This window comes from Papio anubis, chromosome 7 (assembly GCF_008728515.1).
Source record: "Papio anubis isolate 15944 chromosome 7, Panubis1.0, whole genome shotgun sequence".
Classification (NCBI taxonomy): Eukaryota; Metazoa; Chordata; class Mammalia; order Primates; family Cercopithecidae; genus Papio; species Papio anubis.
The window spans coordinates 123,367,339-123,380,094 of NC_044982.1; the positions used below are offsets into that span (position 1 = coordinate 123,367,339).

Consider the following 12,756-nt stretch of genomic DNA (forward strand, 5'->3'; position numbering starts at 1 on the left):
ACTTGAAAGAAAAACTTAGGCCTGGTTCTGCTGTATCCCTCAGTAATGTGTGGAAGGTAGGCAGATGGGAGTAGACTCTTTCAAATTCAACACGGGAATTCTATGTAGAGGAGCTATAGGGAGGCATCTAAATAGCAACAGGATGGTCTTCAGTGTGAGAAACTGGGAAGAGTCATGGAATGTCAAACTGTGTTTTAGTAAGTACTTGCTGCAGGCCTCGCTTGGTACTGTGTCCTCGGTTCAAAGCTGGAAGAAAAAATTGCTCTTTGAGCCAGTCATTACTGTCCTAACCTAGAAATGCCAAACAATTTCTTTTCTGGGATCACCAGTAGCAAAGAACCCAAGCTTAGTCCCTGAAGCCTCTGGCTGAGGCTCAGGGCCATCATGCGTTGTTGGAGCTTAGGAAAAAACTGACAGCCAAAAGGTAGAAAGGAATCCTTGGAGCTGAAAACACTGGTAATACTTTCCAAAAACAACTCTACATTATGTGCAAATGGTCCACCCCAAAAAATGAGTAACTAAGAGAACTGGCTATGGGAGGGAATGTCTGCACATCCTACAAAGACGACTAATCAAGAACCTCAGCCACCTGTCTCCCTCTTTCTCTCTGGCTCCCCTCAGATAAGCCTTGGATCCAGGAGAGGACAGACAGGACCAGAGCTGAGAGGTGATAAATATTATCTTCAAACCCATGCCAAATTCCAACAGAACTGTGATTTGTAATGTCTTACAACTTTCCCTCAAGCTAAGAACTGGTTCTGCTTCATTCCTTATCCTATACCCTTGGAGCCTGGAGTTTCACCTGCAGGGAACGCAGGTGGCATCAGAACGGCCTTTTATTACTTTCTGAAAGACATTCCCCTAGGGTGAAGGTTAAAGGGAAGGAGTGCTGAATATGTCAGGGGTCGCTGTAGTTCACCTTAATGCTTATGAGCCTTTTAAGAATTCCTATAATCAAAACAATTTCAGGTGGATTAAACCCAGAATCATTTATCAAAATAATTTCAGGTAGATTAAACCCAGAATCATTTTCTAGCAATAAACAACTATTTTCTGGGTAGGGGAGAAAGTGGGGAAAAGCAAGAAAAAAGAACAAACACAAGCAGTCTAAGTAAACCTCACCCCCATATTTTCTTGCCTTACGTTATTTTTACACAGGTGCTTGTGGAATGGATAGACGTCAGAACACATACATTATGGACAAAGGCTTCAAAGGTAGAGTATCCAATCCCGATGTCTTATTACAGAGGGCTTAGCAAGATAAAGAGTGCAGATCTGAAATGGCCAGGAATTCCAATTGAGAGAAACTGCGAGTGTCTGCCCCCACAAAAGGTCAAAAGACCACAGGGCCTGGGGCTGCTGGGTAGCTGTGCCCAGGAGGAACAATCATAATACTAATGGAATTCATCTTTCGATTTCAGTTGCACCTGCTTAGCAAATGCTTGTGGGTTTTTTATAGATGCCAACTAAATGTCTTCGGAAATGTAAAGCGTCATTATCCAACCAATTAGTACGAGTTAAATTGATTATAAAATCTGAAATAAAGTTGATCTACCTGCCCCAGAGGCCTCCTGTCGTTGCACTAGCAAGGAATGCCACCCTGCACCTGCTGGCTTTCTGGGGGCACAAGGAATGAAAATGATATGCAGTGTTAATATTGTATGGCACTCCAACCTCAAGAGATCTCTGCCTCCAAGAGCAGAGAAGCCAAGACAAATCCCTAACACATGGGAACTGCAAATTGGATCATCCCTCTAGGAAGTCTACAGGTGAAGCCAAAGATGAAAGGTCAGGTCCTGCCCTAGGTTTAAATGCCAGAATGTGTGAAATAGGGGGCTTTGGAACTCTGTTACTTGACACTCTGTTGCTTATTAACTGTGACCTTAGACTGTGAGCTCTCCAAGGCTGTTTCCTCATCTGCAAAGTTGGGATAATTTTGCCTGTCCTATTGTCTAATGCCTGTCCCATTGTCTAACAAGGTTATCATGAGTAACCAATAAAATCACAGATGGGAAGTGTTTTTGCATACTGTAAAGGTGGTACTAATGTAATGGGGCTATTCTTTTGTCTCGGAGGTCTATTTAAAACAGCTTAAGGCCAGGCACAGTGGCTCACACCTGTGATCTCAGCACTTTGAGAGGTTGAGGTGGGCAGATCACTTGAGGTCAGAAGTTCAAGACCAGCCTGGCTAACATGGCAAAACCCTGTCTCTACTAAACATACAAAAATTAGTTGGGCATGGTAGCATACACCTGTAATCCCAGCTACTTGGGAGGCTGAGGCACAAGAATTGCTTGAACCCGGGAGGCAAAGGTTGCAGTGAACCAAGATCACGCCACTGCACTCCAGCCTAGGCAACAGAGCAAGACTCTGTCTCAAAAAAAAAAAAAAAAGAGCTTAAGCCAAACTGAGATACGACAGCAAAGGTCCCAATGCATATCCTAAATCTAACAGTGTACCAGAATCACCTGGAAAGCTTGTTAAAAATACAGATGTTCACGCCCCATCTCCTCAAAACTCTGATGCAGATCTAGAGTGGGGCCCTGGAATCTGCATGTATGAAGAGCACCCTCAGGGTATCCTTATGCAGCTTATTCCCCAAACACTGGTCTAGACTGACCCAGATGTCCCTGATTACTGTTCTAGTCTTTCGGACCTAGCTTTACATACACCAAGACACAACCATTCCCTAACCAAGAACAGCTAGTCGTCTACAGTCCTTTTAGGGAAATGGTTATTAGATGTGGGGTGAGCTCAGGGTAGGGGGTGGTGGTGAGTACTGCGTTCTGAACAAGAGGCTGAGTCACTATCAGCCTTTGTTAGGATATGCACAGCCCAAGAGAACTGTCTGAGGACAAAAGGTCATCCCCAGTCTCCCAGCCAGCCAACAGACATTCCCTTGGAAGCATTATTTTGGCAATTTTCTGTGTGTTTTGACTTAAATCATCCAAATGAAGAACAGTAGGTAAGGCCGAAAACAAAGAACAGTTCTACTATTTCATGACTATGACCTGGCACCTCAGTTTCTTTCTCTAAAAGGTATGGGGATTGGGCAGAAAGATCTCTAAGGGCCTTTCTAGCTCAAGACCACGCATGAATCAAGCGTGAATAAACTCAGGCCCAGAAACTCCAATAACTGAACACACAACTTTCCTATGCACTGTGTTGTCCTGTACATTGTGATTAGGGTGGTTACTTTCAAATTCGCATATACAACAAAGCTCAAAGCTTAACATGTAAAAAAAGACACATGTAAAACAAAGCTCAGGAAAGCAGTGTCTCTGCCTCAGCATACATTTCATTCCTATTTCGTAGAATCACATATCTGACCTCTGAGTGCAGGGGAGGGCTCAGCAGGCAGCCAGCCAGATTTTATTTTACCACTCTGGCTACAATCATCCTTTAAAGAGAAAAGAGAGCTATGTAAGCAAATGTACCAGCAGGTGTTGGGGACCAACACATCAGAATAAGAACTGAAAAAAAGGAAAATACAATGTCACAGTTCAGAACTTTACAGCAATACTTACCAAAACATGGAATAAATCCCACTAATTGGCTAACGCCCCCCAAATAAACATTTAATAAGCTAGTCTGTAGCACAAATGAAACTAGTTCCTGAAACTACTGGGGCAAACCAAATCAGAACTACTAAGAATTAAGAGTCTCAGTGTTCTCTGAACTCAGTGGGGGAAAAAGCCCTAGCCTAGGAGTTAAGGAATATGGGTTGTAGTCCTAGTTCTTGCTGTGTGGTGCTGACTAGGTCACAGCACTGTTTTCTGGGTCTTGGTTTCTTCCACTATAAAACAATGGGGTTGTACTAGCAGCATCTCTAAGGCCCTTTCAATCTCTGACATTCTAGAAGTCTTAGGTAGCCGGACACAGTGGCTCACACCTGTAATCCCAGCACTTTGGGAGGCCGAGGTGGAAGGATCACGAGGTCAGGAGATCGAGACCATCCTGGTTAACATAGTGAAACCCCGTCTCTACTAAAAATACAAAAAATTAGCCGGGCATGGTGGCGGGCGCCTGTAGTCTCAGCTACTCAGGAGGCTGAGGCAGGAGAGTGGCGTGAACCCAGGAGGCAGAGCTTGCAGTGAGCAGATTGAGCCACTGCACTCCAGCCTGGGCAACAGAGCGAGACTGAGACTCCGTCTCAAAAAATAAATAAAATAAATAAAATAAAATAAAAGCCTTAGTCAATGCCTGCCCTTTCCCTTGTTACTTACTGAAGAACTCCACTCACTGTCATCCTGGAGGTTCAGTGAGACCACTTACACTGCTCAACACCCTTCTATTTCCCCTTCTCCCCCCAGCACAATGATTCTGCAACAAACTGCCTGGTGTTCAATTGTCAGCCATTTCAAACTGCTAAAGAAGAAATCCTCCCAGCTATTCTCCATTGCCTTTATGATGCTGCAATCCTTGAGCCCACTGTTGCTGCCACTTCCCCCCCCCACCGCCCGTGTGCTCCTTGCCATCTAACTTCCAAGTTTCTTTTTGCATAAACTTGGGGCTTAGGTAATTAGGAGCCCAATGACATCCAGAAGATTATTTTTAAAGCCAGTGTTCTGACCCCAAGACCTCCTCCCTCCTATCTCTCTATCAAGAGAAAGATGCTAATTTATGGCCCAGGAAGAGAAGAAGCAGTGTGGCCTTCTATTAATAGTAGCAAGCCAAGAAGCAAGAGATGGATATTCAATGCCTGGGTTTTTCCCTAACAGTTAAGTTGAGCCTTGGTGGAGGTTAGCATGCCCCTTAAGCCAAGGTGGGCTCAGATCCCACACACAAGGTGGCCCTGGAAAGTTACTGCCTCTCTCTGGATTTGATGCTCCCTTTATAAAATGAAAACATATAGTTCATCTCATAAGCCCCCTCTGTCTCTGATAGTGTATGACTATGTGGGGAGGTAGGAACCAGATGAGAGCAAATGCCAGGGCATTACAGGACCAAGCCACCAATCCTGATGCGAACGACAAGCCTTGGAGGAGTGACTCCCAGAGCTTGGGTAGCCTGAGTTGATGCTTCCTCTTTCTTTGCAAAATGCTCTGAAGGGTTGGGACTGGGGACAGGGGTGGGGCTATAAAAGGATGAGGAAGTATCTAAGAGCAGCTGGTTATTCTTCCACTCACCCTGCCCTCCCCTCTCACAGGCAGGTAGATGACTCAGCTGGAGAACAAAGTGGCTTCCTGAGGTGGAGTTTCCAGCTTGCCCAGCCCTTCCCCATTCTCCAGTCCCAGTAGAGATGGGGTACGGATGAGTCCATAATTCAACACCCTTTTCTCACCACCCAGCCAACACACACTTGCATTGCTCCATCCTCTGCCCCTGTATGGAAGATACTTCTCCCTGAGCTTAGCCCCTCCCCCACGCAAACATCAACTTCTCTTTTATCCATATAGGATCATCCCCTGCTCCAAAGCCAACAATTTATTCCCCAAAACTTTAAAGTAGCCCTCACTTTTCTGGTGAAAATGAGAAGAGGCACTATCAACTGGCTGAGGTTCTTTTAGGCATTGAGCTTCAAAGGCTCTCCTACTGCCCTAACTCAGTCGGTCATGGGATATCCCCAAAAAGCTTAAGAGCTTAGCCTTTTTCTCTCAGCTGGGCTTGGCCCCATAGATCAAAGACATTCCTTGTTAAGGGTAAGGTGGAGCTACTGCAGATACAGTTTGCCTTTAGAGATATGGACAGGAGCACTGGATAACAAGACATGTAGTGAAGGAAAACATCTTGATTGGTATCAAGAGAAGATGGTGTTGAGTCCTGACTAAACTACTTACTAACATTAGGAATTACATTAGCAAATTTTCTGAGCTTCACGTTCCTCATTCTAAATTTGTAATAGTCCTTTCTGCCCAGCCCTATTCACGATGTAACAAGTTTCAAATGACTTAACTGGAATGAAGACTGTAAGTGCTACGTAAAGTGGTTATTCCTTGTGTGTTAGAAAATATGCAGTTGAGGCAGCTGCAATAGCCCTTCTTTAAATACTACTAGTCATCAGCTTCCAAACCAGAAGCTCTGTGCCCTATTGCCTTACTCCTTAGCTGGTGAGTTCAGAGAACCCAAAGTGGGACAGATAGGCCACGCTGGGGTTCTTGGACTTACCACCACTTCCTTGTACTAAAAAACTAAACACCCACTAAGAGGCAAATTTATGTGGCTTGGGCAGGTCACAGTCAAGGGCCCACAGCCCCTTTTCCCCATGTGAGCCTCAACCAGCATCTAGGCCTATCTAGCCTCCCTTTAGGCCATGCTGGTGCTGGCTGAGATCGTTCAGTGTCTTGCAAGGATATTTTCTCCTTCTCTCTAGAGTCATATGCTAAAGAGGCCACAATCTTAAGACATGACTAAAGCCAACATCCCTCTCAACTTCTGGGCTAAATTGTGATGGAAAGTGCTCTGAGCCTAGTTCCACAGAGTTTGCTCTGCTACTGATAAGTAGTGTGATCCTGAGGAAGTCAATTCCCACTCTAAATCTCATAAGCAATGACTTCCTCATAAGCAATAAGAGGAGGAGGAGAGAGAGAATTATTGCTCTACCTATACCACAGAGTGTTGTAAACACTTAAAGGAACTAATGGGTGAACATATTTTTGTACAAGATTGAGGAAATACTACCTGCTGAAACAAACATCAACAGAATGGACATCTACTTTAACAGAAAAGTAAATCCTCTTCCAACCAGTTGCCTTCTATGGGAAATAAGACTACTTGTGGTGGCATACATCTAGCTACTTTGTACATATGGAGTGTTCTGGCTTTCAGGGTCCCAAGGTACATCTAAGTCATCCACTGAGTTGCATTATCACTTTCACTTTTTACCATTTTCATTACTCTCACAAGTTGGAGACAGCATAAATAAATAGCAACCCAAAATGTAAACTGTGGTAGTTCTAGTGACAGATCATCCAAGAATTTCACCATCTGCTACCTTTCACAGAAATTTAGTGCTGAGATGCCTTTTAGATCACTTCTATCAACTCAAGCAACCCAGTGCTTGTGTCTAGTTCCCTTGTCTAGCACAGCCTCACAGATGAAGGTCAGAGCTGCTATATTAGAGTTTACTGCTCTTTCCAGGCAAATCCTGCCTTGCTTGGGACTATGTGCAGGAGAATGGTATAGAGGCTGAAAGAGGGAATCCCCTTTCCTTCCGTGGCTCCTAGTCACTAAAGAACCTTTCTTCCTCCAGTGAAGCTACAGTACCTCATTTCATATTTGGAAACCAGCCTGCATCCTTTTGTACTATGAAGTCTTGGGGATGGTACAACTATACAACTGAGAGGTGGCAGGAGAGGAAGCATGAGCTCTAGTATCAGAAAGATGCTGCTGAAATGGGTTTCAGTTAGCATTGACAAGAACAGGATAAGCAACCCAAGAACACGTTATAGGCTTGCTAGAAAACAGGAACTTTCCAAAGGCTAGCTTAAGACTGATGTGCTTTTTACACCTCAATTACACTTCAGTCTACCCTATTCTGATCATGAGCTCCTGGAGGGCAGGGATACTGCTAAGAGTCTGCCACTTATAGGCTGTCAAATTGCTGACATCTGTGCTAAAACATGCACGCCTGCTTCTTCTGAACCTAAGCTTCTCAGTCATCGAAAACAATTCAAGCCAGGTGTGGTGGCACGTACTGATAATACCAGCTACTCAGGAGGCTGAGGCGGAAGAATCACTTAAGCGCAGGAGTTTGAGACCAGCCTAGGCAACATCTCAAAAAAGAAGAATTCACAAGAATATCATCACAGAATGCACAGGCCAAGGAGTCCAAAGGCATGGATTCAAGTCTTGGCACTGACATTTACTAGCTGTGTGACTTTAGCTAAGTCACTTCATATCTCTGAGCCTTCATCTCATAAAATGCAACTATCAGCAATCCTTGCAAGAATTTACAAAAATTAAATAATACATGTCAAAGCATATTATGCATATCTTGAATTAATACCTGACTACTAAAAATAAAAATGTTCCTGTCCTCCAAAAACATAAGTTTCTTTGGAAAAAGAACTCTGCCTACCTGGGAGAGCACTTCTCAACAAATTTAATAAGTAAATCAATCTTGGATTATCCTGGCTTTTCCAGCCCTAGGATCCTGAAGGCACATAAACTCAACTACAGTCTGCTTCTGGTATTAACATGAAGACTTGTATTCTTGTTTGTCCTAAGAACTCTCTCTTGCCTTGCAGATTACATGAAAGAATCCGTGTGCAGTTCTAGTACTTGTTCCTTGAATAGCAGTGAAAACCCTTACGCCACAATTAAGGACCCACCCATCCTCACCTGCAAGCTTCCAGAAAGCAGCTATGTAGAAATGAAGTCGCCTGTGCACATGGGGTCTCCGTACACAGATGTGCCATCCTTGTCGACATCTAATAAAAATATATATGAAGTTGGTAGGTGTCTCAAATAAGTAACTTAGTGAAATCAGGGCAATAATGCAGCATTTGAAGTAAAAGCAAGCCCTCTCCACTCACCCCATCTTGACCACACATCCTTCTTTTGTTGTTTTTTAAGGCATCTCTAAGGTGAACTGTCTTTCCTAGGACTGCCCTCCCTCGCTAATGCAGGAATTATTAAGTTGGTACAAATTATTATATACCAACAAAATTATTAGTTGGTACAGATTATTGTACCAACTCTGCTTTAAAAAACACCAGGACTAATATGAAACAAATACCGGGGGTGGAAAGTGGGTGCGCGCGCGCACACACACACACACATACTTCAACTGATTGTTGATACAAATCTCATTTTAAAAAAGAAAGCAATCAGAGACATTGACAAGTTTCTAAATCACCTTCTGCCTTCTCCCAGTTTATGTCCCTGGGCTCACTGATAAGACTCCTACCTCTAGGATATTTTAAATCCTTTTGTGTTGACGAGAGGCTTGGATTTTGACAGCACATTCACTTAGTTTTCCATCTCCTGAGCAAGCCTGAATCCTAAGCCTCATGTATTTGTCATAGATTTATAAATCCCTAGCTCCTTTCCCCAAGTTAAGCAGCACTCTCTTCCTCTCCAACAAGGCAACCAAAGCTAATCTGTTCTCTGAACTCATTTTTCACTATATTTCTTAGAGCCCACAGTCAGTGTGGTCCAAGAAGGTCGCGGTCATAACTCCAGCTATATCCAGAATCCATACGACCTACCTAGGAACAGCCATATTCCTGGTCATTATGACCTCCTCCCAGTAAGACAGAGCCCTGCCAATGGGCCGTCCCAGGACAAGCAATCTTAAGAGGGATAAGCTTCTCTCTTGCAGTGTGCTCTACTGAATATTCTGACTCTCTGAAAGAAGACAATCCCTTGACTTGAAGTAATGGTACAGACTGGCTCCAGCTGCATGTTAGTTATTACGTTCACCTGGAACTAAAGAAGAGCGTCCAGGTGGGACTGGGATAATTGTTCAAGGAATTGTGTTCTCAAAGGCAAATCCTATCACCCACTCAGCCCCAAATGCCCTGGATATGATTTTTAAAACATTTTAAGATATAACAACTCATCAACATCAGCTAAATATAGCTGATACATATATATTTATCTGAAACGTGATATTTTAAAAACATGTAGGTTTAACAAACCTTCCTAGGACAAAAAGGAGACTGGGGAGGGAAGAGGATTACTTTAAAGCACCTAAAACGTATATGTACTTTTGGTTGCTGTTATCATCAACATCTGTTTTATTACTGAAGACAATTAGTACATAGACATGAACTGTTCTTAAATAGAACAGTCTTAAAATATCTGTACATATATGTCTGGTCCATCAAATTACAACAGCCAAGATTACAGAATCTAGTATATAGTCTTATGCTGACAACTTCCATTTTAAAAAAACAAGACTTTACTTTCTTCTGCCCCGATAGGTTTAAATACACACACATACACACAGACACACAGACACATAGACACACATACACACACACACACACGTATCCAAAGTGCAGCAACAAGTCTGCAACAAGATTCCTAGGGCAGCTTTATCAAATTTTGCCAATTCAAAGTTTAAGGACATTACAAGTCAGTGCTGGCTATGTCATACCTACTTAGTCCATTCAACACCTGAATCATTCCATGTAAAACAGAGCTCTAAGATGATCCTTTAAGTAAGCAGTCACAGACTGGTTGGGATTAAGTATCCCTAAAGACGGCTAGTTGGCCTCCTCATTTTATTTGGTCAGCATCCCTTGACTCAAAAGAATACTTGCTTCCAAGTAGTTCTTCATAAATCTTGGGATTGATGTAGTATGAAACCTAAAAGTATACAGGAAATTGGACAAATGTGGATATAGGAAATTTACATTGCTTAAAGTACATTACGCTTTTTGATGGAACTAAATGAAATGATCAAAAAAAGAATGAACTGTAACCAGTTGCTGTAACGTGATGTAAAAAGTTACTGTAAACAGCAGGGGATATGAAGTCCTTCCACCTTCTATCTTAAAACTACTACTTACTGAGCTAGCCCAATATGCATTACAATGAGCTAATGCTCCAGATCCCAGTATTCAGATGTGTCTGTACCTTCCACTATGAACATAGATAAACTGAGGCTCAGATGAGTCCAAATGAAGTCAAATCCCAAGCCCTAAAGAGAACCTTCTCACAAGAATTAAAAACAAAAAGGGCAAACCTAGGAAGCTAATGGCTACTCCTGTACCACTCTATTCACTGGTACAGTCCAGCCAGTAAAAAACACTTCCATAAAGATATACAGAAGAGGAACTAAATGATTACAAAGCTGGAATACTGCTACAGCAAGTATGAGAGTTCTGAAACCCTTGATAGAAATTGGAAGCCTGCCATGGAACACAATACTTTGGGCAATAATCAGAAAAAGCAAAAAAATAAATAAATGAGTACATCTCCCCTTCCTACGTCACTCAAGGCATAAGCAAATTTTACTGTTAGAGGAAAATATATAATACTTACATGAATGCTGCATGTGTGCATGGGAACAACTGATTAGCAATAGTAAATTTACTTTCCAAAAAAGCCTTATTAAAATATAAATATTAGAAAACTACTTTGTAGACCCAAGTAAATATTTCTCATACATATGTAGAAAGAAATATAAGTAAGCGGCTTACCTCAGTATTTCAGGGCAGCAAGTGTTTGTGAAGCAAAGATGAAGAAGCATGAAGATGTCAGATCAGCAAGGAGAAACTTCAACTCAATCCCAGGTTTTCTCTTCTTCCCTTATCCTGCATGTATAGTAACTGCTGCCTGGCAAACTACAAACAAGCAGCATCACTCAAGTTTCAAGTTTCGCCTCTTTTGTCAACTATCCTCTGGGCAAAGGTATTCAGCAAGAGGTGGAAAGGCTAGGCACTGAATCAAGAGATTACAGTGTTACTCTGGTCAAGTTAGTTGCCCTCTCTGGACTCCTTTTTTTTCTATGCATAAAAAAGGGGAGAAGCAGAGAGTGGGAAGACAGCTCTAATAACCCTTCAGCTCTAGCATTCCATGACTTTTTAAGGAAATATAATACAAGTCAAACCAGGCAATACAGAGAAGGGAAAGGCAGAAGGTGTGATTATGGTGACAATAGCTGCCTTCACCTATCGAAGAGTTATCAGTAAAAGACATTTCAATCTTACAAAGCAACTGTTAGAAACTTCTAACACCATCACAAATAGGTTCATGGTCAGCCTAAACAAGTGCACTGTGCATTTTATGGGTGACTTTGAAAGATCTCAATTATTTTTCAGAAACTAAATTTTCAGACAAATATGTGTACAATTAAAATGAATGAAAGAAAAACCATTATTGTACAGTAGTATTAATGAGACTGTGAAATGGCAATACTTTTTTAAATCACAGATTTGTAATATATATGTTCACTGTGCAGAGGGATTGTACCTTGTACAAAATAAAACAAATTTCTCAAACTAATTTAACAAGAATGCATACTGTTGTGTTGCAAATGGAAAACACGTTTATAATCTACACCTTAAGTTTAAGGGTAGAACTAACCTACATCCTGCTTGGGCACTTTAAACAGCCGGAAGAACGAAAATTATTCTAGTAGATGCTTGAAAATAAGTGAAAAACTTGTATGGAATTTTTGACAGAGAAGTCTCTTTCTTTAAAATAATAAATGTGAGCACCATATTTTTATTCATGTTCAAAAGTTATTTAAAAATCTCATATACATTTAGTATACTAAAATTAGAGGGTTTCTCAGCTTTCACAAATATTTGGACTCAAAGACAACTATTACAGTTTGTGCTCAGCCCCAGAGGCACAAAGGTACTTATATGGAATGAATAAGGGCCAGTGTAAGGGCCACTTAATTTCTATAAATGCAATGAACAGCTTTCCACGAGTAGAAGTTATCATCCAGTAGAGTTACTACGGGTATATCTGTTTTACAAACTTTAAACACATAAACTTGTGATCAAACTGGTAAAGCAGCAACAGGGTTACTTTTTAATAAAATACAGATGCTAAAATATAGCTTACTGAGTTCATTCAAATAAGTTTAAAATTCCTCCTTCATAGTTCCAAAGGTTTGCATATAATCCTCATATGTATATAACCCTCATATTCTGAAGACCCATTCAGAAGAGATTACTAATAGGTAATTCTCAAGAGCTATGAGTTGACATCTCAGTTAAAGACAAAATATAATCAAGAGTTTTAAGACTAAAAAAGATATTTACTGACAGTAGTATAAGATTATGCACCACAAGTCTCAGAATATTACTCAGTACTACGAATGATAACTAATGGCCAATTGCTGCAAGTTGT

The 12,756-nt window shown here is 41.6% G+C and overlaps 1 protein-coding gene across 28 annotated transcripts in view; it reads left to right on the plus strand.

Moving 5' to 3' along the window:
* Positions 1–11,898, plus strand: part of MEGF11 (multiple EGF like domains 11) — a 422,037-nt gene extending 410,139 nt beyond the window's left edge. For 7 of the 28 annotated variants that reach the window (XM_021941755.2, XM_021941758.2, XM_021941756.2 and 4 more), the window contains 3 exons: positions 1,159–1,215; positions 8,190–8,396; positions 9,081–11,898. In XM_021941755.2, coding sequence (XP_021797447.1) covers positions 1,159–1,215; positions 8,190–8,396; positions 9,081–9,241 — 425 coding nt within the window. In that variant the 3' untranslated portion in view covers positions 9,242–11,898. Of the gene's footprint in view, positions 1–621; positions 668–1,158; positions 1,216–1,421; positions 1,562–8,189 lie in introns of those variants that run through there. The other 21 variants (XR_002523603.2, XR_002523607.2, XR_002523610.2 and 18 more) reach the window with 12 other exon arrangements.
* Positions 11,899–12,756: the final 858 nt, after the last annotated feature.